This window comes from Salvelinus namaycush, chromosome 22, assembly GCF_016432855.1.
Source record: "Salvelinus namaycush isolate Seneca chromosome 22, SaNama_1.0, whole genome shotgun sequence".
Lineage (NCBI taxonomy): Eukaryota > Metazoa > Chordata > Actinopteri > Salmoniformes > Salmonidae > Salvelinus > Salvelinus namaycush.
Window position 1 is genome coordinate 4,370,349 of NC_052328.1, and position 24,073 is coordinate 4,394,421.

General features: G+C 40.7%; 1 protein-coding gene, 1 long non-coding RNA gene and 1 other non-coding gene across 3 annotated transcripts in view; 2 read left to right on the forward strand and 1 right to left on the reverse strand.

Annotated features, from left to right (window-relative positions):
• plpp4 (phospholipid phosphatase 4) overlaps nt 1-24,073 on the forward strand; it is a gene marked incomplete at its 5' end in the record, with an annotated part of 108,319 nt that overhangs the window by 8,907 nt on the left and 75,339 nt on the right. The window contains one exon of the mRNA XM_038960108.1: nt 18,198-18,288. Coding sequence (XP_038816036.1) covers nt 18,198-18,288 — 91 coding nt within the window. The remainder of the gene's footprint in view (nt 1-18,197; nt 18,289-24,073) is intronic.
• LOC120017886 lies at nt 19,787-23,517 on the reverse strand. The gene is made up of 3 exons (XR_005472157.1): nt 23,472-23,517; nt 20,408-20,974; nt 19,787-20,284 (listed from the first exon to the last, which is right to left on the reverse strand). It is a non-coding gene; the product is annotated as an uncharacterized LOC120017886 (long non-coding RNA).
• On the forward strand, nt 21,147-21,222 carry trnaa-ugc. Its single transcript has one exon. It is a non-coding gene; the product is annotated as a tRNA-Ala (tRNA).

Consider the following 24,073-nt stretch of genomic DNA (forward strand, 5'->3'; position numbering starts at 1 on the left):
TAACCCATTTTATAAGAGATTCCCCAAAATTGAAATATTCTAGGCGTTTATATATAAACTCCAGTCGTACTTTATCAAAGCCTTTTCAGAATCAGCTATGAAAACCAGGCCTGGTGGCCCCGATATTTCATAGTATTCTATTGTTTCCAGTACTTGTTTTATATTATCTCCAATGTATCGTCCATGTAAAAAAAACTATCTGATTAGGATGAATAATATCTGACAATTATTTTTTAAATCTATGTGCCAAGCATTTTTCTAGGATTTTTGCATCACAACACTGAAGTGTAAGAGGTCTCCAATTGTTTTAAATGGACTGGATCTTTATATATATACCACTTGCGTTCTGTTGCAGTAATAATGATATCAGACCTTCTTGTTGCGTGTCTGATAAACTACTATTTATATAGGATTGGTTAAAACATGCTAATAATAGTCCTCTGAGTATATAAAAAAAATGTTGTATACTTCCACTGGTATGCCATCCAGCCCTAGAGTTTTCCCAGCCTTATAGGCTTTAAATGCATCAAGAAGTTCCTCCTCTAATTTGGCCTTCACATGAAGAAGGAAAAGAATAGGAAAATAATCCATGCAATTAGCTTCAGTTAGTGGAGATGGAGGAGGCTGAAATGAAAACATATTCTTAAAGTACTTTACTTCCTCGTTCAAAATATAATTTGGTGAATCATGCGTGACTCCATTTATAACAAGTTTCAATACATTTTTGGGGGTAGGATTTCTATATTGAAAATTGAAAATGAATTTGGTGCATTTTTCTCCATATTCCATTCAGTTCGCTATATTTTTTATAATATATTACACTGCATCTTTCTTCAATAAGTTCCTCCATTTCTTTTTGTTTTTCCTCTAACTTATTCTGTGCCTCTATGGTAGAGTTTTTATTGCTATCTAACTGTACCTTTAGTCCTTCAATTTCCTTTGTTAATATGGACTCTTTTGATCTAAATTGCTTTTGTTTTATAGATGAGTACTGAATTGCATTGCCTCTAAAGGCACATTTAAAAGTGTCCCATACAATAAGGGGATTTGCTGTACCTATGTTATGTCGGAAAAAGTCCGTTATAAACGATTCTGTCCTAGTTATAAACAATTTATCATCTAGTAGGCTTTGATAAAATGTCCAATATCCTCGCCCACGTAGAAATTCTGTAAGAGTAATATATATGCCAATTATGTGATGATCCGACCGCATTCTGTCCCCTATCAACACTTTTTAAACTTTTGGTGCCAGAGAGAATGGCATAAGACAGTAGTCAAGACGACTATCAAGCTAGTCACTAATTCCAACATATCCATGACATTCATGATTTCCTTAAGTGTCTGAGGGTGATAGTTTGTAGTGTGATTTCCTTTCCGGTCCATAGAGGTATTTAAGGCCATATTAAAATTTCCCACCATAATAATAGAGTCTAGTGTTGCTTGTAGAGTTGATACATTCTTAAATATATTTTCAAAGAAGCTTGGATCATCATTATTTGGACTGTATAGTTTAATAAGCCATATATGTTTATTGTCCAATAACATATTTAAAATAATCCAACTACCTTGATGATCTGTTTGGACAATTTGCACATTTGGATCAAAATGACTGTTAATTAAAACCATCACCCCTTTTGAATTTCATTGCCCATGGGAGAAATATATTTTGCCCCCCCCAGTCCTTTTTCCACAAAACTTAATCTAAAATTGTTGAATGAGTTTCCTGTAAACAATAGACATTATATTCCTTCTCTTTTAGCCAGGTAAATACTGATGGTCTTTTCTTATTATCTGCTAAGCCATTACAATTGTATCTGGGTATACTTATTTCACCACTTACCTTAATGAGACACAACTTTCAATTCTATTTATCAAAATATATGTTTGTAAACGTACCATTTAAAAGTAACATGATCAATCAATCAATTTTATTTTATATAGCCCTTCGTACATCAGCTAATATCTCGAAGTGCTGTACAGAAACCCAGCCTAAAACCCCAAACAGCTAGTAATGCAGGTGTAGAAGCACGGTGGCTAGGAAAAACTCCCTAGAAAGGCCAAAACCTAGGAAGAAACCTAGAGAGGAACCAGGCTATGAGGGGTGGCCAGTCCTCTTCTGGCTGTGCCGGGTGGAGATTATAACAGAACTATGCCAAGATGTTCAAAAATGTTCATAAGTGACAAGCATGGTCAAATAATAATCATGAATAATTTTCAGTTGGCTTTTCATAGCTGATCATTAAGAGTTGAAAAACAACAGGTCTGGGACAGGTGGCGGTTCCATAACCGCAGGCAGAACAGCTGAAACTGGAATAGCAGCAAGGCCAGGCGGACTGGGGACAGCAAGGAGTCACCACGGGCGGCAGTCCCGACGCATGGTCCTAGGGCCCAGGTCCTCCGAGAGAAAGAAAGAGAGAAGGAGAAAATTAGAGAGAGCCAAGATTTTCAAAATGTTCATAAATGACAAGCATGGTCAAATAATAATCAGGAATAAATCTCAGTTGGCTTTTCATAGCCGATCATTAAGAGTTGAAAACAGCAGGTCTGGGACAGGTAGGGGTTCCATAACCGCAGGCAGAACAGTTGAAACTGGAATAGCAGCAAGGCCAGGCGGACTGGGGACAGCAAGGAGTCACCACGGCCGGTAGTCCCGACGTATGGTCCTAGGGCTCAGGTCCTCCGAGAGAAAGAAAGAGAGAAGGAGAAAATTAGAGAGAGCCAAGATTTTCAAAATGTTCATAAATGACAAGCATGGTCAAATAATAATCAGGAATAAATCTCAGTTGGCTTTTCATAGCCGATCATTAAGAGTTGAAAACAGCAGGTCTGGGACAGGTAGGGGTTTCGTAACCGCAGGCAGAACAGTTGAAACTGGAATAGCAGCAAGGCCAGGCGGACTGGGGACAGCAAGGTGTCAGCATGCCCGGTAGTCCTGACGTATGGTCCTAGGGCTCAGGTTCTCAGAGAGAAAGAGAGAACGAGAGAATTAGAGAGAGCATACTTAAATTCACACAGGACACTGGATAAGACAGGAGAAGTACTCCAGGTATAACCAACTGACCCTAGCCCCCCGACACATAAACTACTGCAGCATAAATACTGGAGGCTGAGACAGGAGCGGTCAGGAGACACTGTGGCCCCATCCGAAGAAACCCCCGGACAGGGCCAAACAGGAAGGATATAACCCCACCCACTTTGCCAAAGCACAGCCCCCGCACCACTAGAGGGATATCCTCAACCACCAACTTACAATCCTGAGACAAGGCCGAGTATAGCCCACAAAGGTCTCCACCACAGCACAAACCAAGGGGGGGCGCCAACCCAGACAGGAAGATCACGTCAGTAACTCAACCCACTCACCCCTCCTAGGGACGGCATGAAAGAGCACCAGCAAGCCAGTGACTCAGCCCCTGTAACAGGGTTAGAGGCAGAGAATCCCAGTGGAGAGAGGGGAACCGGCCTGGCAGAGACAGCAAGGGCGGTTCGTTGCTCCAGAGCCTTTCCGTTCACCTTCACACTCCTGGGCCAGACTACACTCAATCATATGACCTACTGAAGAGATAAGTCTTCAGTAAAGACTTAAAGGTTGAGACCGAGTCTGCGTCTCTCACATGGGTAGGCAGACTGTTCCATAAAAATGGAGATCTATAGGAGAAAGCCCTGCCTCCCGCTGTTTGCTTAGAAATTCTAGGGACAATTAGGAGGCCTGCGTCTTGTGACCGTAGCGTACGTATTGGTATGTACGGCAGGACCAACTCGGAAAGATAGGTAGGAGCAAGCCCATGTAACGCTTTATAGGTTAACAGTAAAACCTTGAAATCAGCCCTTGCCTTAACAGGAAGCCAGTGTAGGGAAGCTAGCACTGGAGTAATATGATCAAATTTCTTGGTTCTAGTCAGGATTCTAGCAGCCGTATTTAGCACTAACTGAAGTTTATTTAGTGCTTTATCCGGGTAGCCGGAAAGTAGAGCATTGCAGTAGTCTAACCTAGAAGTAACAAATGCATGGATAAATTTTTCTGCATCATTTTTGGACAGAAAATTTCTGATTTTTGCAATGTTACGTAGATGGAAAAAAGCTGTCCTTGAAACAGTCTTGATATGTTCGTCAAAAGAGAGATCAGGGTCAAGAGTAACGCCGAGGTCCTTCACAGTTTTATTTGAGACGACTTTACAACCATCAAGATGAATTGTCAGATTTAACAGAAGATCTCTTTGTTTCTTGGGACCTAGAACAAGCATCTCTGTTTTGTCCGAGTTTAAAAGTAGAAAGTTTTCAGCCATCCACTTCCTTATGTCTGAAACACAGGCTTCTAGCGAGGGCAATTTTGGGGCTTCACCATGTTTCATTGAAATGTACAGCTGTGTGTCATCCGCATAGCAGTGAAAGTTAACATTATGTTTTCGAATAACATCCCCAAGAGGTAAAATATATAGTGAAAACAATAGTGGTCCTAAAACGGAACCTTGAGGAACACCGAAATGTACAGTTGATTTGTCAGAGGACAGACCATTCACAGAGACAAACTGATATCTTTCCGACAGGTAAGATCTAAACCAGGCCAGAACTTGTCCGTGTAGACCAATTTGGGTTTCCAGTCTCTCCAAAAGAATGTGGTGATCGATGGTGTCAAAGGCAGCACTAAGGTCTAGTAGCACGAGGACAGATGCAGAGCCTCGGTCTGACGCCATTAAAAGGTCATTTACCACCTTCACAAGTGCAGTCTCAGTGCTATGATGGGGTCTAAAACCAGACTGAAGCATTTCGTATACATTGTTTGTCTTCAGAAAGGCAGTGAGTTGCTGCGCAACAGCTTTTTCTAAAATTTTTGAGAGGAATGGAAGATTCGATATAGGCCGATAGTTTTTTATATTTTCCGGGTCAAGGTTTGGCTTTTTCAAGAGAGGCTTTATCACTGCCACTTTTAGTGAGTTTGGTACACATCCGGTGGATAGAGAGCTGTTTATTATGTTCAACATAGGAGGGCCAAGCACAGGAAGCAGCTCCTTCAGCAGTTTAGTAGGAATAGGATCCAGTATGCAGCTTGAAGGTTTAGAGGCCATGATTATTTTCATCATTGTGTCAAGAGATATAGTACTAAAACACTTAAGTGTCTCTCCCGATCCCAGGCCCTCGCAGAGCTGTGCAGATCCAGGACAGCTAAGCCCTGGAGGAATACGCAGATTCAAAGAGGAGTCCGTAATTTGCTTTCTAATGGTCATGATCTTTTCCTCAAAGAAGTTCATGAATTTATTACTGCTGAAGTGAAAGCCATCCTCTCTTGGGGAATGCTGCTTTTTAGTTAGCTTTGCAACAGTATCAAAAAGAAATTTTGGATTGTTCTTATTTTCCTCGATTAAGTTGGAAAAGTAGGATGATCGAGCAGCAGTGAGGGCTCTTCGGTACTGCACGGTACTGTCTTTCCAAGCTAGTCGGAAGACTTCCAGTTTGGTGTGGCGCCATTTCCGTTCCAATTTCCTGGAAGCTTGCTTCAAAGCTCGGGTATTTTCTGTATACCAGGGAGCTAGTTTCTTATGACAAATGTTTTTCGTTTTTAGGGGTGCAACTGCATCTAGGGTATTGCGCAAGGTTAAATTGAGTTCCTCAGTTAAGTGGTTAACTGATTTTTGTCCTCTGACGTCCTTGGGTAGGCAGAAGGAGTCTGGAAGGGCATCAAGGAATTTTTGTGTTGTCTGAGAATTTATAGCACGACTTTTGATGCTCCTTGGTTGGGGTCTGAGCAGATTATTTGTTGCGATTGCAAACGTAATAAAATGGTGGTCCGATAGTCCAGGATTATGTGGAAAAACATTAAGATCTACAACATTTATTCCATGGGACAAAACTAGGTCCAGAGTATGACTGTGGCAGTGAGTAGGTCCAGAGACATGTTGGACAAAACCCACTGAGTCGATGATGGCTCCGAAAGACTTTTGGAGTGGGTCTGTGGACTTCTCCATGTGAATATTAAAATCACCAAAAATTAGAATATGATCTGCTATGACTACAAGGTCTGATAGGAATTCAGGAAACTCAGAGAGGAACGCTGTATATGGCCCAGGAGGCCTGTAAACAGTAGCTATAAAAAGTGATTGAGTAGGCTGCATAGATTTCATGACTAGAAGCTCAAAAGACGAAAACGCCATTTTTTTTTTTGTAAATTGAAATTTGCTATCGTAAATGTTAGCAACACCTCCGCCTTTGCGGGATGCACGGGGGATATGGTCACTAGTGTAACCAGGAGGTGAGGCCTCATTTAACACAGTAAATTCATCAGGCTTAAGCCATGTTTCAGTCAGGCCAATCACATCAAGATTATGATCAGTGATTAGTTCATTGACTATGACTGCCTTTGAAGTGAGGGATCTAACATTAAGTAACCCTATTTTGAGATGTGAGGTATCACGATCTCTTTCAATAATGGCAGGAATGGAGGAGGTCTTTATCCTAATAAGATTGCTAAGGCGAACACCGCCATGTTTAGTTTTGCCCAACCTAGGTCGAGGCACAGACACAGTCTCAATGGGTATGGCTGAGCTGACTACACTGACTGTGCTATTGGCAGACTCCACTAAGCTGGCAGGTTGGCTAACAGCCTGCTGCCTGGCCTGCACCCTATTTCATTGTGGGGCTAGAGGAGTTAGAGCCCTATCTATGTTGGTAGATAAGATGAGAGCACCCCTCCAGCTAGGATGGAGTCCGTCACTCCTCAGCAGGTCAGGCTTGGTCCTGTTTGTGGGTGAGTCCCAGAAAGAGGGCCAATTATCTACAAATTCTATCTTTTGGGAGGGGCAGAAAACAGTTTTCAACCAGCGATTGAGTGCTGAGACTCTGCTGTAGAGCTCGTCACTCCCCCTAACTGGGAGGGGGCCAGAGACAATTACTCGATGCCGACACATCTTTCTAGCTGATTTACACGCTGAAGCTATGTTGCACTTGGTGACCTCTGACTGTTTCATCCTAACATCGTTGGTGCCGACGTGGATAACAATATCTCTATACTCTCTACACTCGCCAGATTTAGCTTTAGCCAGCACCATCTTTAGATTAGCCTTAACGTCGGTAGCCCTGCCCCCTGGTAAACAGTGTATGATCGCTGGGTGATTCGTTTTAAGTCTAATACTGCGGGTAATGGAGTCGCCAATGACTAGGGTTTTCAATTTGTCAGAGCTAATGGTGGGAGCCTTCGGCGTCTCAGACCCCGTAACGGGAGGAGTAGAGACAAGAGAAGACTCAGACTCAGACTCCGACTCGCTACATAATGGGGAAAACCGGTTGAAAGTTTCTGTCGGCTGAATGAGCGACACCGGTTGAGCATTCCAACAGCATTTCCCTCCAGAAGCCATGAGAAAGTTGTCCGGCTGCGGGGACTGTGCGGGGGGATTTATACTAACGTTACTATCTGTACTTACTGGTGGCACAGACGCTGTTTCTTCCTTTCCTACACTGAAATTACCCTTGCCTAACGATTGCGTCTGAAGCTGGGCTTGTAGCACAGCTATTCTCGCCGTAAGGCGATCGTTCTCCTGTATATTATGAGTACAGCGACTGCAATTTGAAGACATCATGTTAATGTTACTACTTAGCTTCGGCTGTTGAAGGTGTTGACGAACCATGTCCAGATAAAGCGTCCGGAGTGAAAAAGTTGAATGAGGGAAAAAAGTTGCGATGGAAAAACTAAAAATATAAACGGTAATTAAAAACAAAAACAAAACAAAAAACGTAAAGTTGTCAGCTAGCAAAGTAAAGTAAAGTTGGCAGCAAAACGCACAGCAACAAAACGCACAGCAACACGTCTGCAGATTCAACAGGAAGTGACGTAAGCCATGATGATTGATTGCATATATAGCTGTACCATGATATTTGCATTGCTACTAAGTAAACCTCCAATTGGTCCCCACTATTCCACCCGCTAAAAGCCCTCCTCATCCCGAGTTGGGTTGTCATCCCAATGCCCGGCAGACCTCCCCCCGACCCCCCGTATCCCATAACCCTGAAAGGACTGGGACCCATCCTTCGAAAAGAGCACACATTGCGATTTACAGAACAGAAGTAGATCAACTGCCAAATGCATTTCCATCGCCCTCACCTCGATTTGTATTACATATAGCCATCAACAAAATATATACATATTTCAAAAATCCTGTTTCTTATTTTCCATAATTAGCTATTAATATTTGTAGTAATGTAGGCAATTTATGCAAAGGATTTTACCTCTCACCAGTCTCGTCTTTACCAAAATTACATTATTGCAAGCAATTATTATATTAGCAAACAATTATTGTGAATCATCCTATATTGTCCCTAACATATATTACTCCTTCGCAACAGTTGTGGGATACGCACATACACCCACACACTCATACACACTCAACTCTTTCCCCCCACACAACCATAGGCTCACATTCTCAACAGTTGCACCATCCCAGAGCCCAACTCAAGAAAGGTCTTGATTTACAAATGCATATACAGTTGCAGCTGTATGAGAAGGCCTGCAAGACTGTGCAACAAAAACAATGGGCAGAAATGGAGAGATTTTATTAACCATTGTCACGTCCTAGATGATGGAGGTCAAATGTACACCTTTTCCCTGACCATGAATAGCTATTTTGAATCTGTGTATAATAAAGGTCTTTACGGGGATGCTTGACTGCTGTTGTTAGGACAGAACGCTCAGATCAACCCTTAAAGGGATGGGTGGGGCAAAAGCTTAAGGACGATGCTGAATGGGTGTAAACAACCAAGGACTCTCCAGTAGTAGGTACCAAAACATTCAAAGGCCATTTTCTCAATAGTGAGTTTACAAGTTGATCAACTTTCAAAGCAAAATGACTTTCCCATTGTTCCTCAACTGCAGTGTATGATTATACTATTATGTAGCTCTGAGTCTCTACTTTTATCCAATGTAAAAAAAAAAAAACACCATTTCAAATTGTGCTACATAAGACAGATTTGAGCTGGTCGGTCACAAATGTTGATTGATCATTTTAATTTTTCAGATAGGCCTAGTTTGGGTTTCTAAAGATAAGCAGCTGTAACATCGCAATGCCTTCACAAATATTGTGGGATGAAGATGTAACATATTCTGGCGAATTTGTTACGATATTTGAGAAGAAGAGCAGGGCTACCCGGCTGGCAAGGAATTTTAGCAACCAGGAAATGGTGGAGCAATATCGGCATAGTGCATCTTTAATTGTCATTTGACTGTTTGCAATCCTTCCTAATTAGCTGATTGCAAGCCTGTGGCCTTCTGCCTCAAGCGCTTCAGTTGCAATGTTAAATAAAAGAAAAACGCTACAATTAATAATTTTTTCAACGTGAGACTCATTGGCCTTGGCTCATTTTCTGTGAAGAACATGTCAAATAACACCTTTTCATTGAGTGCACACTGTGCAGCCTCTTACACATGTATATTACTTATGTGGTGTTCGTGTCCACTGGACCCAAGGGTAATAAAAGTGTGGGAAAGTGGGTAGGTGAAAACAAGTAAAAATGAAGAAAAACAGGTTTGCTGTGTGCCTTCATTCTGTCTCCCTCCTCCCTGGGCCTTCTGTTTCAACATTACACCAATAATCTGTCTGTTTCCCTGCCTGTCTGCCTCACACTCTTTACACTTTGTAGCGTGTGAAACTACACGTCTTGTGGGAACCTGCAAAATGTTATTACAATACATTATTTAGATACATTGTAAAATAAAATCTGTATTTTCCCACACTCTACCCCAGTCAGGTGCAAATTGGGAGAGGGACACAACAAATAAATAGCTTTTCATGTATGGCTCCTTACCAAAGTCAATCAGTATGGCAAAAATAATCTCTGCTCAGAGGGTCTTAGAAATAGTCTTTGCAGAGAGAGAAGCTAGTGTGGATGGAGCTCTTCCACTTTGGATATTAAGACTTTTCCGAATATGAGGATCATGTCTCTGTCAATTCGGGAATCTGACAGTGAGTTGGAAGAAGATTGACCCTCAGCTAGCCCCAGGACCAGCCTGTCAGGAACCAGCTAAATAGCAGTCTGCAGGAGGAGAAATAAAGATGTCCATTTTTTTAAGTGTAATGGTCTTCTTGCCCAAGGAATGAGTCACCCTGCATGGCTGCCAAAGTGATAAGGACGCAACCAGGACCAACTCGGATGGCGGATACTCATGTGCAGGACATAAAGTCTTCTTTTGAACTGTTCATCCCAGACACCATCCAGAAAATCATTCTGGAATGCACTAATTTGGAGGGAAGGCTTGTTTTGGGAGAGAGATTGGAAGGAGATGGACCAAACTAATATACATGCATACTTACTGGGGTTCTTATCCTTGCTGATGTTTTCAGATATAATTGGGAATTCACAGAATCCCTGTGGGATGCAGAAACTGGCAGACCACTTTTTTGGAAACAATGTCTCTGGAAAACTTCCACATTATTTCCAGGATTATCTGCTTCGATAACCGAGACACCAAACCTGTTCGGCGGCAGAAAGACAAGCTACCTGAAATCAGGTCAGTGTGGGACAAGTGGGTGGACCACATTCCCCTGTTTTACAACCCTGGGCCCAAAGTTTCTGTTGATGAGCAGCTTATGCCATTTAGGGGCTGCTGCCTCTTCAGGCAGTACATGCCGTCTAAACCGGCAAAGTATGGAATCAAGATCAGGGCTGCCTGTGATGCTGCTTCATCATATGCTGGAACTTGCAAGTGTATATGGGGAAGCCAGATGGAGGAGCCCCAGAGAAGAACTAAGGGATGCGGGTTGTCCTGGACATGACACAGGGACTCCGGGGCCACAACATAACGTGATAACTTTTTTACTTTGCACAAGCTGGGACAAGAGCTCCTCAAGAGGAAGCTGACAATGGTAGGAACAGCTGTTGAATACACGGAACAGGCCAATCAATTCCTCTAAGTTTGTGTTCACAGCCGACATGTCCCTTGTGTCCTACGTGCCAAAGAAAGGCAAAAATGTGGTACTCATGAATACGCTACATAGGGATGGGAGAATCTGTGGCCAGGAACATCAAAAAACAGAAATCATAATGGATTACAATGCCACAAAAGAAGGGGTGGACAATTTAGACAAGCTGGTGACTGGCTACAGCTGCAAAAGAAGAACCCTACTGAACCCTAGGCTTCAGGAGGAGGATGCTGGTGCCCCATCCACCCGACCCACAGAAGCAACAACTCCAATACCGCAAGTAAGTGTCAGTGATGTTGTTGCATGTGTGTGTTTCTGACTCTCCTACCTTGGCCTGCTGTAACTATATATGTTGGTGAGTGATGCTGCCGGCAGATGTTAGGAAAATGTCTGAACTAAGTGTTTTCATCATTCTAGATTGTAGCCGGTAGCAACAAGAAGAAGCGCTGCAATGTGTGCACCATTGAAGGACTCTTCCATAATTAAACATTATTATTATTAGAGGATCTCTTTTTAGAGCCAGAAATGTCAATGACATCCATCTTCCGGACTCTTCCTTTCAAACAAGAAGAACTCAATTTAATGATACTCATGTTTGTAATCATTAGACCCACATTCCTGTTTTCTCTCTCTCCCTGAAAATTAGTTAGAAATCTCCCTTTAATCACAATGACATCCTCAACTAACCGGTGCCCCCGCACATTGACTCTGTACTGGCACCCCCCTGTATATATTGTTCTTTTTTACTGCTGCTCTTTAATTACTTGTGACTTTTATCTCTTATTCTTATCTGTATTTTTTGAAACTGCACTGTTGGTTAGGGGCTCGTAAGTAAGCATTTCACTGTAAGGTGAAACCTGTTGTATTCGGCGCATGTGACTAATACAATTTGATTTGATTTGAAAGATGTGACTTTTTCAATGAAACCTCAAACTTTTGCATCGCAAGCAGCGTGTTACAGAATCCCCATGCCGAATGCGCTGTGGAACTAATTCCAGCATATGTGTTGTTATTTATTTATGTCTGGCTGGCGCGGCGTACAGTGGTTCTTCCTTTAAAAGTTGTATCATACTGCAGCACAGCTTGTGGGGTGCCGCAGAATTATATGGCACATTATTTAAGTGTCAGCCATTGTTGACATTAATGCTAGTTAATGCTAGTTTGACCACCAGCGGGAATATTTGAGAAGTTAAGTTATTGAAATGACATGGAGCTGTAGACCTAAGAGTCCTGTTTACTGTAGCTGTTTTAGCGTAGCTTACTTATTGGCATACAGGTGTCATGACTCTCTCTCTCTCCTGGGTGAGGATCAAAGGGACCCATCAGCTAGGCCAATGGCTGACAGATAACCAAACTCTCTCTCTCTCCTGGGGGAGTTGTCCTGGTATTATGTCTTAACAACCGGATCGTAAATACCTGGCAGAAACTTGCCCTTTGGTTCTGCAGTACTGAGAAAGAAATGTGATGTGTGCAGAGAGAAACTTTGCCAAAACTCCAACATCCAAAAGTGTACAATGAAAAAATATTTCTAACATAAAGAATGTGGGAAATGGCTGGTGGGGAACCAAACAATAATCATGTAATATAATTCATGATTTTGTGATGTCATTAAGGATGGTATAACAAGATAACTGTAACTCTGAAGGTGTACACGTTCTAGTTATCAGGTTTGGATCTAAATGTTGTATAAAATAAATGATTAAGTATAAGAATACTTTTGTGAAGATAAAATATGATTGTTGCCTTCTAAATGAGATAATTGTTTTTCTCATGAACTTTTGCGAAGTCAGTAACCATGCCCAACTTGATGAAACACCCCCTTTTTACCCAAGCATAAAAGGACTCGAAACGAAATGAAAATTCGATTAAAACATGCCGGGTTGCTGCCGGTGTGTAAAGTGGTCCTAGCTGTACGCTGGATAATCAACCATTGAGACCAGTCTACGTGCAGCGCAAGCTGAATACGTTACCAATGGCTAAATCTCTACAGACTAGACAGAGTGGAGCAGTGGCTACACGGCTGGAATTTGTTAAAACTACAAGTCCAGAAAATGGTAGGACCCTATGAAACTCTCGACGAGTGAAGAAGGTGAAGACTATACCAAACATTCTCAGTCTGCAGCTGGGTAATGTAAAGTAGTCTAGAACAATCTACACAGTTGGGAAAGAAAAACAGTTCCCTATCACCACTGTGTGATAACCCTCTGATGGATCCATTCTAACAAACACTCCAGAACAAAAGAAGCCTACAACTATGTAGGACATTGTGACCTCTGGTGGATCACCAGAGACTTACATCAAACCACCACATTAAACCATCGAGTTCAACAGAGAGACGACAGAGAAAGACATCTACACATAAATATGTATTGCATTTCTTTTCTGAATGAGCGGTTGTTAGGGTGCTAAATATCCATATTTACGGTGAACGTATTTTTCAACTGTATGTACAATAAGTCCACTCTCTATGTCTCTTCCACTCCTCATCTTTCCCCAACCCCTTTCCATTGTGTAACAAGCCGTCATATCGGGTTAGTCCACTAGGGACTGTGTTCCATTGCATTATGTCAGTAATCAATAATCTATACTGTGTTTATGTATTTCTGTGTGATATTTTAGGTTAGTTAATAAATAAATAATTAAGCCAATTTGTGTATCGCTGAATCATCACTTAGGCTAGGGTTCGTGCAGATTTACGAGGTCAATGATGTTCAGAATGAGAATGATGAGGTATTAATACATTAATAAGTGACTTATCTATAGATATGAATATATCTTATAAGAGTTTAATTCGGGAGATAGTAACTCGTCAAATAGGTTTTCCTGTGGTGCTCCAAGTTACTAATTAATTAACTGTTACATGATTCATTTAATCATGTAATAATTAAAATGTGTTAATTGATTTAATAAAATAACAGTCATCACATTAATTATAGTCACGACACAGGCCTACTTCAATATATAGTTAATCAATCAATCATTCATTCATCTATGCATGTCATCACACAGCATACAAGTCATCTTTAACTTCACTAGGGTAGGGGGCAGCATTCGGAATTTTGGATGAAATGCATGCCCAATTTAAACTGCCTGCTTCTTGGGCCCAGAAGATATGATATGCATATAACTGGTAGATTTGGATAGAAAATACTCTAAAGTTTCCAAAACTGTTAAAATAGTGTCTGTGAGTATAACAGAATTGAGAAAATCAAGAAAGAAAATTGTAGTTTTCTATTCAATGCCATTACAGTATCCATTGACTTAGGACTCAAACTGCAGTTTCTATGCCTTCCACTAGATGTCAACAGTCTTTAGAAATAGTTTCAGGCTTGTATTCTGAAAAATGAAGGAATAAGAGCATTCGGAATGACTGGACGCTAAAGTGTCGCAGAGCTTTTTCATGCGCTCGACAGAGAGAGAGCAATTCTTGTTTACCTTTGAAATTGACAACGTTATTGTCCGGTTGAAATATTATCGATTATTTAGGCAAAAAAAAACCTGAGGATTGAATATAAACATCGTTTGACATGTTTCTATGAACTTTACGGATAAAATTTGGATTTTTTTGTCTTCCTGTTTTGACTGCGTTTGAGCCTGTGGATTACTGAAGAAAACGCGCGAACAAAATGGGTTTTTTTGTATATAAAGAGGCTTTATCGAACAAAATAAACTTTTATTGAGTAAATGAATGTCTGCTGAGTGCAACCATATGAATATCATCAAAGGTAAGGGATTCATTTCATCTCTATTTCTGACTCTGACTCTGTTCTACTTGGCTTGTTACTGTTTGTAATGAATTGTCTAGTGGGCTATGTTCTCAAATAATCGTAAGGTATGCTTTCGCCGTAAAGCATTTTTTAAATCTGATACCGTGGTTGGATTCACAAGACGTTCATCTTTAAACCTATGTAAAATATGTTTTGTTTTCTGAATTTTTATAATGAGTATTTCTGTATTTGAATTTGGCGCCCAGCAGTTTCACTGGCTGTTGAAGAGGTGGGACGCTAACGACCCACATACCCAAGAGAGGTTAAATACATTAAAGAATTGTTGTTATAAAATGAAATAACAAAGGGAGTCTTGAAATATTTAAACAATGAATCAACCTCAACATGTCGGCTACAGCGGTTGAATTCAGGAATGCATTTGACTGTTTTTAATATTAGGAAAATATGGTGCTGTACAACGTGACCGGTCGGGAGTAGGCCTAGGCTACTAAGTGACTGCGAGTGAAGAGCAAAATAATCCTAACATTTCCACACCCTAACTGTAGGCTAACCAATACCCAAACAGAGATTCAGTGAAAATAAAAATCTAATTAATTTATCAAGACCAGTCCCCATGCTTGTCTCAGAGCAGCACAAAATGGTGCTGAAAAATTTGACCACACGCGAGTAGGCTATTGCTTCAAATCCTATTATAACAATTGGACAACTTTGGGAGTTTCAGTAAGCAACAATTTGTTATCTTCCTTAGCCTACTTTATTCCAATATGTCTGTTATCCCCATAGTAAGTCGTTATGGATCCATCCAGATGTGGTTAGAAAACAATGCATTTGGTGGGCTATGAAGAAATGGAAGAAGTGACATAACTCGCAAACACCCATGAATACATTTAAAGTCCCTAAACTTGGCAAGAGTCTATTGTCCTGCTGACAACCCAGCAAGGGTGGAAGGCTTCTTTTGTATTCTTAAAATAACTCCAGTACAGAGAAGAGAAAGGACCCTTAAATAATTAAACAATGTATAAACTGCAACATGTCAGCTAAAGCGATTGAATTCACAAATGCATTTGACTGTTTTTAATATTGGCTGTCAAACAAAAACACAGAAGCTGGCTTGATGAAAACTATGTACATTTTGTCTGTTCTCTTTGGTTGCAATGTCATTTTATTTTAGATAACAGTTACCTTTCAAAAACGAGCTGTTTAAGGGTGGAGTTTTGTGCGGGTTGAGGAGTACTGGACAGGTGTGATTCCAGGTTACAATAGACCATAAGTATACAGCAGATTGCCGATTGTCCTCACCTTGATTATCCTGTAACAACATACTGTAGCATGACCAGGATCTCTATTCATTTAAGTGAACAGATTAGGGCTTTCAGGATGAAAGGAAAATCTACTGGAGACATTTCAAAAATACTATTATATTGGGGGATTATGTAGCTGAGATGTACAGTAGTTGAAATAAACATCTGCATTTTGAAAGAGTATTTTTATCATTATTTTATTAACAAAAGCATAAAGATGTTGATGACAAATTACTGTACATTATATGCTTGATCCAACATTTTATGTAATTTTAATGCAGGGTTAATAATAATAAAAATAATAATCGTTGGATAACAGATCGGCTCTCATCTATCTTCAGTATGATTTAAAATCTTCCAGGACCACCGACAGTTTTTTTTATGCCTGACGCAGGACTCTAGTGTCAGAGAAGAGAGACTCTCTCAGACTGAAAACACCTCCATTAACACCTCCACCGATAGATCAGCGTTCTAACTCCCCATTGTGATAGATTGGTGCAATGACAGAATGCCACCATCTACCACTAACGGTCGCAGCATAAGCTCAAAACTTTCAAAGGAAGAACCACTGTAGTCTAGCTCTCCCCTCACTTGAGAATATCGATCACCCCCAGCTCATGGCTTCAGCCAATCAAACTGACCCCATGCATCCCACACTGACCCCATGCACTTATCATGCACCCTGTGATTGGTCAGATGCTCCTAGCAGTCTAGTCAATCTAGTCCTTTGCATGCTCCCTCAAAAGTATAAGTATTAGCCGGGCCTGAACCATGTTTTCTGGTCTGAGAACGTGAGTGGACATATAGGCATGAGATGTGTTAACAAAGTAAGTTGTTGTCGATGTTGTTGTCATTGCCGTATGTGCAGAGTAGCATTATTCTATGTAGTTCTCATTCCTGTTATTACTAAGTTACTACTACTGATATTGTCTGCAATGATTAGTGACTGTTTACTACTACCTATTTCCTATAGATTTAAATACAGTCCTTGCTCTTGAATGTTGGTGTGCAATAGCCTACTATATGCTATATACAGTCCTTGCCATTATTCTTACTGTCCTATTGCCATGCTAGTCATTAATCTGGTGTTGCTATGTAATACATGGTAATTATTAGGTCAATATTAGATACAATCCTTGTTGTTCTATTCCATATCCCAATATATCGTACTGCATATTTCCATTCAGGCCAATGTATTTATCTCCTGTATAGCATATTCATTCTACAGTATCTCTGTTTCTGTCCGTTACAGAACCATCCCCATGCATATGCCCATGTTCATCTCCAGTGTGTTTAAATAAAGTTCCCGTGTGTGTTAATTCTTTGGCTGCTCCCACCTAACTGGGAATGTGTGTCACAGGTCAGCAAATACGCAGAGTGACAGCGGCTTACTGCTGTCCCCTGATACAAATTTGAAGAAGGTTAACACCATAACGTCTGTGTAACTTCCTCCCCTGCCTTCTATAAAAAGCAAGGAAAATTATATTAAAAAACTAAAAAGGAACTCTCTCCAAAAATACATTTTATTGTGATGACAAAATAACATATTTGTATTGACAAAGCAACAATACGCTAACTTTGCTTCTCCATCTATCGCTTTTGGCGCTTCACACAGACAGGGCTGTGCCTATCCTGTATCTAATCCATAGTCATCCTTCATCCCAGAAGTTTAAGAGCCCTACTCAGTCTGACCTCTCATAGACCCGCTATGATCTCCTGGGTGAGGTTATAATTGCCAGAGAGCGATAGTGATTTTGATACAGATTGCTTAACTGATACGATACATTTGAATTTAAAGACTTAAATGGTCCAATTATCGCTATCTCAAGGGAAATTCGATGTGCTGTGAACATCAATGTGCTGCACATCTTATGAATCAAGTGTTTGCATCCACTGCAGACTTTGAAGGAAAAACAGGATTATTGAATTTGGGCCGAAAGTAATGAACACTTTTTGAAGCAGAAATAATAACCTGGTGTCTGTGAAGGCCCAAGTCTCCTATGGAGTGACAGCCACTGAACACCAAACAGAATGCTCCCTTTAGTGCAAGAGATTCCAGAGCACAATAAAGAACCTTGTCAGTGGCAGCTCATTTTGCACTATTTTGGTTAAAACCTTTAACGGTAGATGCCACACTGCACACTCCCAGTGTAAGGAAAAGTAATTTTGTGTCAAGCCAGGAAAATCGCTCTTGTGGACCTCTTTAGGTAATCGGCAACAATGTCAGTGTTGTCTTTAGATTGTGTTTGTTCTTGTTTTCGTCACAGGCAATTTCGTTTCTCACTCCTTTGGCTGTGATATTCGTGGTGAAGATCATTCGGCGGACAGATAAGACAGAAATCAAGGAAGCGTGTCTAGGTATGTATGTTTTGAACCCTTAAATTGTCTCGTCATTTTCTCAGAACTGTTATCATTATTTACATCCTACAGACATGCTGTGAGTATGATTAAATAAGTGGCTGTAATGCAGGCCTTACCACATCTCACATCCTGTAGGAGGAATAGTAGTTGGTAAGGTAACATCTAATGGGGATCCGTATAAGCAATTTTAATAAGGTTAATTACATCCTCCTCCTTTCGTTCTTCATATTCACCATTATCCTGAATCTGTGTTTTATTATGCCAATTTTTGGTCACACTATAAACAAACTACAACTTATAGCATACATAAAGTCATCCGAAGCATGACATAAATGCTTCACACATCATCTATAAGCTTATGTCATACTATGTATAAATGGTGTATAAAGTGTGACATAACAGTGATGTTTTCTAATGCGGACTTGATGTGAAAGAAATACGGTAGGGTGCTTGAGTTGTGATGACTGGTCTAATGTGTGGGAATGAAATCAGTGAGTTGATATGTCCATATTAAGTGCATATTATGTATTTTTGCATTACTGAGGCATATAAATTGTGGGGGGGGGGGGGGGGGGGTGCTAAGCTGACATATGGAATTGTTTTACGATGGTAATCCTATGGATCATTTAGCTATTTGATTTGGAATTTTAGGAACCCTTTAGATATCACTGAAATAAAATCCCCAAGCTGACAAGGGAAAAATCTGCTGTTCTGCCCCTGATCAAGGCAGCTAAGCCACTGTTCCTAGGCCGTCATTGAAAATAAGAATTTGTTCATAACTGACCTGCCTAGTTAAATAAAGGTAACAACATTTTTTTAAATTATTTGATAAAATAAAGATTTTTGCTTTTACTATTAAAGCCCATGATGCATTGAATAACACATTCATAAATGTCATAAAGGACAGTCAAAAAATGAATAATAAGAAACAAGGTTTTGAAGTTTCTGTCCTAAATCAGTATATATAGGTAAACACATGTATATGTTTTTACCTATATTTAACCCCTTTTTTTGGGTAGGCACAACACTACCTTCATACAGTACTTCCATTTGTTTTTTTTTTAAACGATACCGGTTACTTTCAGACGAGTCCCGTGACACTTGTGAGGGTCGTAGAGCAAAACGGAGAACGCATCAGGTAACACTTTACATCAGGTGCACATTAATTAATATTTAACTAAATAGTAATAAATGTACTCATAACATAGTAGTTACATGTAAACGTTTTAGAACACCTACTCATTCAAGTGTTTTTCTTTATTTGTACTATTTTCTACATTGTGGAATAATAGTGAAGACATCAAAACTATGAAATAACACATGGAATCAAATAGTAACCAAAAAAGTGTTAAACAAATCAAAAAATATTTTATATTTGAAATTCTTCAAGTAACCTCCCTTTGCCTTGATGACAGCTTAGCACACTCTTGGTATTATCTCAACCAGCTTCACCTGGAATGCTTTTCCAACAGTCTTGAAGCAGTTCCCACATATGCTAAGCACTTGTTGGCTGCTTTTCCTTCATTCTGTGGTCCGACTCATCCAAAACCATCTCAATTTGGTTGAGGTCGGGGGATTGTGGAGGCCAGGTGTATGTAATAAGGGTAATACGTTTTTACACAAGTGTAACAAAGATATGTTATTACAAACCAGTTTGTCTGAGATTATTCCACGTGTAATTACTCGTGATTTATGTAATTACAAGATGTCTTGTTCCAAATGTAGCTAACATGTTCTGTAATTACACTTTTGCAGTCTCCTGTGTAGCACCATGTAACCTTGTTACATGTAACTACATTAATCACTCCCACCAAAATAAGCTAGGCAAGGACTCCGCCAGCTACTGTAACAATGCACACCCTATCATTAACTACAGCTAGAGTTATCTTATTTCCATATTATTTGGCTTAAAGGATGTATTGAATGAAACCTGGTCCTGACTGAGTCCGAACGCTCCTTGGCGACAACACCACCAGGCTCCAGAGCATCAAAGCTGTAAAACAGGAAATAACAAACAAACAAATTGAAGACATTACAACCTTGCATAACATCAATTCACCTCCCAAGTTTAGATAAGAAGAAAAACCTCATACAATGCAATGAAAATGATATTCACCTGAAGTGCTGGTACTGCTTGATCTGTGGCAGCGGCCTGAAGTACGGAGTCAGGTGTTGTTGCCAGCCATAGCTTTCCACCAGTACCGTACCATCCTCCAGTCCAATCAGCTGTAGGATGTGGACCCGTCACAGTGCTGTCCTTCACAACACCAGCAATCTCAGACAAAGTGTTCCCTCTGGTCTATCTGGAGCACTGCTTGATGAGGCTGAAGCACCAGTCGGGGGCAAACATGGTGTGGCCTGTGATCAGGAAGTGAAGGTCCAAACTGTGGTGGAGCTTGTGCATGGTCCGCCAGGCACAATACCAGAGCACAGACTTGTTCTTGTTTTTGCCACTGCAGTTATCACAATTCAGGTCCACACGTTTCCCCTACTCCGTGATGGTGAAGAAATGGCGCATGTCGTTGGTGACTGCGCTGCTGCCTTTGCTGAAATACATCAATCAATCAAGTAGTTGACTTGTTGTGGTATTCCTTCACAGCAGACACCAAACAAGCCACACTTGCGAGGAGTTAAAAAGTAGATGGGACCTGGCTGCATAGGTTAAGAAGGATGGATAGTGCACCTGCAAACAACAAAAGAACATTAAGATAAATTACAATTCATTGTCTCACCCCTGTCAATCTGTCTTTCCATCTCTCAGTGAAAGGTATTTGCCTGCCTCCCATATACAGACGTGCTCAAATTTGTTGGTACCCCTCCACAAAACACAAAGAATGCACAGTTCTCTCTAAAATGGCCCCGTGTGGCTCAGTTGGTAGAGCATGGCGCTTGCAACGCCAGGGTTGTGGGTTCGATTCCCACGTGGGGCCAGTACAAAAAAAAAGTATGAATGTATGTACTTGTAAGTCGCTCTGGATAAGAGCGTCTGCTAAATGACTTAAATGTAAAATAACTTGAAACTGACAAAAGTAATTGGCATCCACCATTGGTACTTCCATATTTAATAGAAATCAGTCTTTGCTTTTTATTTTTTATTAAACATAATATTGTAAATAATAAAACAAATGAAAATGGCATGGACAAATATGATGGGACCCTTAACCTAATATTTTGTTGCACAACCTTTAGAGGCAATCACTGCAATCAACATTTTCTGTAGCTCTCAATGAGACTTCTGCATCTGTTAACGGGTAGTTTGGCCCACTCTTCCTGAGCAAACTGCTCCAGCTGTCTCAAGTTTGATGGGTTCCTTCTCCGGACTGCAAGTTTCAGCTCTTTCCATAGATGTTCGATAGGATTCAGATCAGGTCTCATAGAAGGCCACTTCAGAATAGTCCAATGTTTTGTTCTTATTCATTCTTGGGTTCTTTTAGCTGTGTGTTTTGGGTCATTTTCCTGTTGGAGGACCCGTGACCTGCGACTGAGACAGAGCTTTCTGACACTGGGCAGTATGTTACACTCCAGAATGCCTTGATACTCTTGAGATTTCATTGTAACCTGCACAGATTCAAGGCACTCAGCAAAGCAGCACCAAAACAGAACCGAGCCTCGTCCATGTTTCACTGTAGGTATGGTGTTCTTTTCTTTGAAAGCTTCATGTTTTCGTCTGTGAACATAGAGCTGATGTGACTTGACAAAAAGCTCCAGTTTTGACTCATCTGTCCAAAGGACATTCTCCCAGAGGGATGGTGGCTTGTCGATATGCATTTTAGCAAATTCCAGTCTGGCTTTTTTATGTTTTTCTTTCATAAGTGGAGTTCTCCTGGCTCTTCTTTCGCTCAGAAAACGGGGGATGGTGCGATCAGAAACTGACGTACCTTCACCTTGGAGTTCAGCTTGTATCTCTTTGGCAGTTATCATTGGTTCTTTTTCTACCATTCGCACTATCCTTCTGTTCAATCTGGGGTCGATGTTCCTCTTGCGGCCCCGCCCAGGGAGGTTGGCTCCAGTTCCATGGACCTTAAACTTCTTAATAATATTTGCCACTGTTGTCACAGGAACATCAAGCTGCTTGGAGATAGTCTTGTAGCCTTTACCTTTACCATGCTTGTCTATTATTTTCTTTCTGATCTCCTCAGACAAATCTCTCCTTTGCTTTCTCTGGTCCATGTTCAGTGTGGTGCACACAAGCTTCTTCGCTTTATTCTATGACGTTTGGTATTTTGTATTTTATTAGGATCGCCATTAGCTGTTGCAAAAGCAGCAGCTACTCTTCCTGGGGTCCACACAAAACATGAAACAGAATGACATAATACAGAGCATCAATAGACAAGAACAGCTCAAGGACAGAACTACATAATTTCTTTTCAAAGGCACACGTAGCCTACATATCAATGCATACACAAAAACTGTCTAGATCAAATAGGGGAGAGGCCATACCAAAGGCATGCAATATTTCATGATAAAATAGCTTTTAAATGTTATAAATTTTCAGGAGGAATGAAGCATTATTTCAATGAGCTATGAGGGTAGCAACAAATTTGAGCATGTCTGAATATACACTACCGGTCAACAGTTTTAAAACACCTACTCAAGGGTTTTTCTTTATTTGTACTACTTTCTACATTGTTGTCACGCCCTGACCTTAGATATCCTTTTTATGTCTCTATTTTGGTTGGTCAGGGCGTGAGTTTGGGTGGGCATTCTATGTCTGGTGTTCTATGTTGTCCTTGTTTTGTATTTCTATGTGTTTGGCCTGGTATGGTTCCCAATCAGAGGCAGCTGTCTATCATTGTCTCTGATTGAGAACCATACTTAGGTAGCCTGTTCCCACCTGTGTTTGTGGGTGGTTATTTTCTGTTTAGTGTTTGTTGCACCGTTCAGAACTGTTCGTTGGTCGTTTTGTTGTTTTTGTTCGCGTATTCATCTTTATTAAAAGTATTATGGATACGTACAACGCTGCACTTTGGTCCTCCTCTCCTTCTCCCGACGACGCTCGTTACAATTGTAGAATAATAGTGAAGACATAAAAACTATGAAATAACACATGGAATCATGTAGTAACCAAAATAAATGTTATACAAATCAAAATATATTTTATATTTGAGATTCTTCAAATAGCCACCCTTTGCTCTGATGACAGCTTTACAAACTCTTCGCATTCTCTCAACCAGCTTTACCTGGAATGCTTTTCCAACAGTCGTGACGGAGGTCCCACATATGCTGAGCACTTGTTGGCTGCTTTTCCTTAAGTCTGCGGTCCTACTCATCCCAAACTATCTCAATTTGGTTGAGGTTGGAGGATTGTGGAGGCACGGTCATCTGATGCAGCACTCCATCACTCTCCTTCTTGGTCAAATAGCCCTTACACAGCCAGGAGGTGTGTTGGGTCATTGTCCTGTTGAAAAACAAATGATAGTGGGACTATGAGCAAACCAGATGGGATGGTGTATTGCTGCAGAATGCTGTGGTAGCCATGCTGGTTAAGTGTGCCTTGAATTCTAAATAAATCACAGACAGTGTCACCAGCAAAGCACCCCCACACCATAACATCTCCCCCTCAATGTTTTACGGTGGGAAATACACATGCGGATATCATCCGTTCACCCACAATGCGTCTCACAAAGAGTAAAGAAAAAATGTCCCCCGGTCTAATGTCCATTGCTCGTGTTTCTTGGCAACACAAGTCTCTTCTTCTTCTTATTGGTGTCCTTTAGTAGTGGTTTATTTGCAGCAATTCAACCATAAAGGCTCTGTGAAGCATTTATTTGGGTTGCAATTT